The 3,119-nt window shown below is 33.9% G+C and overlaps 1 protein-coding gene across 1 annotated transcript; it reads right to left on the bottom strand.

Annotated features, from left to right (window-relative positions):
* Positions 1–641: 641 nt before the first annotated feature.
* On the bottom strand, positions 642–1,712 carry LOC139842656 (uncharacterized). Its single transcript, XM_071832773.1, has one exon. The coding sequence runs from the start codon at positions 1,710–1,712 to the stop codon at positions 642–644; it is 1,071 nt and encodes a 356-aa protein (XP_071688874.1).
* Between the last annotated feature and the right edge of the window lie 1,407 nt (positions 1,713–3,119).

The raw sequence follows: 3,119 nt of genomic DNA, 5'->3' as shown, positions 1-3,119 counted from the left end.
GGAAAAGGAGATACATGTTGTTTTGCTATTGGACATATAGTACAAGATGGTTGATCATTACAATGAGATAGTCTGATGGATTTTATTTTGTGTAAAGTATGAAAAGGACAATGACCTAATCTAATATGCCATAGACATGGATCAGTTGTGGTAGAATTGATGGTTGATTGAATAGAAGGATGAGAGCTGTGGTGTGCTTCTGGATGAATGAGATAGAGGCCATCACATAGTGTTCCATGGGCAATCTTCTTGTGGTTGCCCTGAAAAATACACTCAAGGTGATTGAATAGTACAGAAAGATTAGTATGTTTGGTGATTCTACTTATGGATAAGAGATTGTAAGTGAATGAGGGTATATAGAACACATTGTGTAATGTGAGATTAGGAGTCAGTTTGACAGAACCAGTGATTGAAACTTTTATTGTTTGTTTATTTGGTAGACTGACTAGAATAGGTGAAGGATGGTGTTTGATGTCATGCATTGATTTTAAGGATATGGAAATATGATCTGTTGCACCACTATCTATAACCCAGGCATTTTCAAGATGTGAGAAGAATGAAGCAATAATGGAAGTTGTACCTGCTGAATGAGTTGATTCAGAAGAGGTATTGCCCTGCATCATTAGCATAAGTTGGTTCAATTAGTTTTGAAGTTGATCCATCCTTGCAGTCATTATGTGTTCAGCTTGTTGGTTTGTTGCAGGGACCTGTGAGTCAATAGTGTTGTTAGTATAAACACTATTGATGACTTTATCTTTTGCAGTTGGCTGTTTTGGTTGAAATTTGCCATGTAAGGGATGACCAGGTGGATAACCAACATTCTTGTAGCACTCTTCTGATGTATGTCCTTCTCTGAAGCAGGTGGTGCATTTGACACCAGGTTTGAAGCTTGATTTTCTTTCTGTGATGGTAGATGATGGTTTTGTGGTTCTTTGATAGTTGTTGTATGTTGATGGTTTGTAGTTGTTGGTGAATGTGGACATGACTGCAGGAACTGCTGGTTTGGGAAGAATACCTTCTCTTTGCTTTTCTTCTTGTTTGATCATCCCATAGGTTTTGGCAATGGTTGGAAGTGGTTGCATTAGCAGGATTTGTCCTCTTATGCTGGAGTAACTTTCATCCAATCCCATCAGGAACTGGATTAGTCGTTTTCTTTGGTCCCCAGCACCATTCAGTCTACCATTTTCACAAGTACACAAGCAATTGCACATGTAAGGTGCCTCTAGGGCATCTGTTTCATCATAAAGGCCTTTGAGTTTGTGATAATAAACCTCAATGGTGCAGTTATTCTGTTTGAGTTGAGAGATGTCATTAGCTAGCTGATAGATCCTATGTCCATCAATTTGTGAATAATGCTCTTGCAGTTCGTGCCATAGCTTTGAAGCTGAGTTGATGAAGTTCAAACTGTTGATAATTTCATCTGTGACTGTGTTTAAGATCCAAGAAATGACCATGTCATTATTCCTCTCCCATAGTGGTCGAAGGTTTGAATCTGCAGCAGGTTCTGGATATTCATTGGTGATGATCTTCAATTTGTTTTTGGCGTTTAATGCAATCATCATAGATCTCTTCCAGCTATCATAGTTTTCTGATCCAGTGAGTTTCTTTGAAATTAGGATGATGCTTGGATTGTCATTTTGATGAAGAAATAGTGGATGATTAATGGAGTTAGTGTCGGTTGAATTGAGTGTATCTTCAGTTGCAGATGACATTTTAAGGGTTTGATATGAAATTGTTGAGAAAAATTGGGGATTTTGTTGAATTTGATCGAATTCGATGATGATTTTGATTTAATTTGATGAATTGAGGTGCGGAATTGTATGATTTTGATCGGATTTAGGTAAGATCGAGTTGATTATCTGATACCATAAAGAAGAAGTTGAGAGAGATTTTGAGATTGAGAAATTGTATATTAGTTCATCTTAACTGTTACATTGAGCATTATACAAATATATAGCTGGAATCTCAAAACTGAAAGTGTAACGGGCTCTAACTAATTTGGTAACTAACTAAATAATTACATCATGTTACAATGAGTAAAATATCTAGAGTGCTTGACGTATGCTGAAGCTGTTGTGCTTGCTCTGTATCCTCTGACCATGTGAATGGCATGTGTTGAAGACAGAGTTGAATTTTGCGTTGACTCATTTGATTCTGAATTTGAAGCTTGTATGCCTTTAATGAGATGTAGAATTCGGGATTTATAAGCCATTGATGCCATTGAAGCGAATATTTCTTGAGATGTTTAGCAATGCATCCAAAGCTTGTTGATTGAATGTTTGTTAAGATTGATACCGCGTTCCAATTTTGATTTTTAAATACCACATCATTTCGAGCCTTCCAAATGAAGTAGCAACAAACCCATATGACACTGTGACGACCCGGAAATTTCCGACCAAATTTAAACTTAATCTTTATATAATTCCTACTTGATAAGAAATGAATTTTAATAAATCTTGAACCTCTGAAAAGAGTTTTACACAAGCTTTTGGTCACCCTTTTATTCCGACGATTCACGAACGTCATAACTTGATTTAATTGTTTAATTATTGTGTATATATATGGATTTATATATATTTAACTTAAAAATATGATAATTAAATATCTCATTAAGTATATTAACAAAGTATTATATATATTTTCATACTACTAATTTAAAGAGTTTTCAAACAATATATATTACTATTTAAACGATGTAATTAACTTATGTTAAAATGTATTTACATATAATGTATTACGAGTGTAAATACATCCTTACAAGTATTGAATACACTTTATAATATACCAATATTTCCGTTCAATTTCCTCAAAGAATTTTACTCGCATTCATACGGTATTTTTACCCGTATTATACACAGCTTCTAGAAGTATTTACTATTGGTATATACCAATAGAAATCTGCAATTATTTGTGTAATATATCATCAATGACCTAATCAATTTAATATGTCATGCATGACTTAATACAATTTAACTTATCTTATATATTTTCACTAAAAGCCAAAATTATAAGCTTATAAATAAGGACCATTTTTACTCCACATTTTCTTAAACTAAAAACACATACTTGAATGCTCTCATATCATATTTTAATCTCAGTAACTTTCCTCTTCATAATCA

The sequence above is a fragment of the Rutidosis leptorrhynchoides genome, chromosome 4, assembly GCF_046630445.1.
Source record: "Rutidosis leptorrhynchoides isolate AG116_Rl617_1_P2 chromosome 4, CSIRO_AGI_Rlap_v1, whole genome shotgun sequence".
Lineage (NCBI taxonomy): Eukaryota > Viridiplantae > Streptophyta > Magnoliopsida > Asterales > Asteraceae > Rutidosis > Rutidosis leptorrhynchoides.
This window is presented reverse-complemented; position numbering and strand designations above follow the sequence as displayed.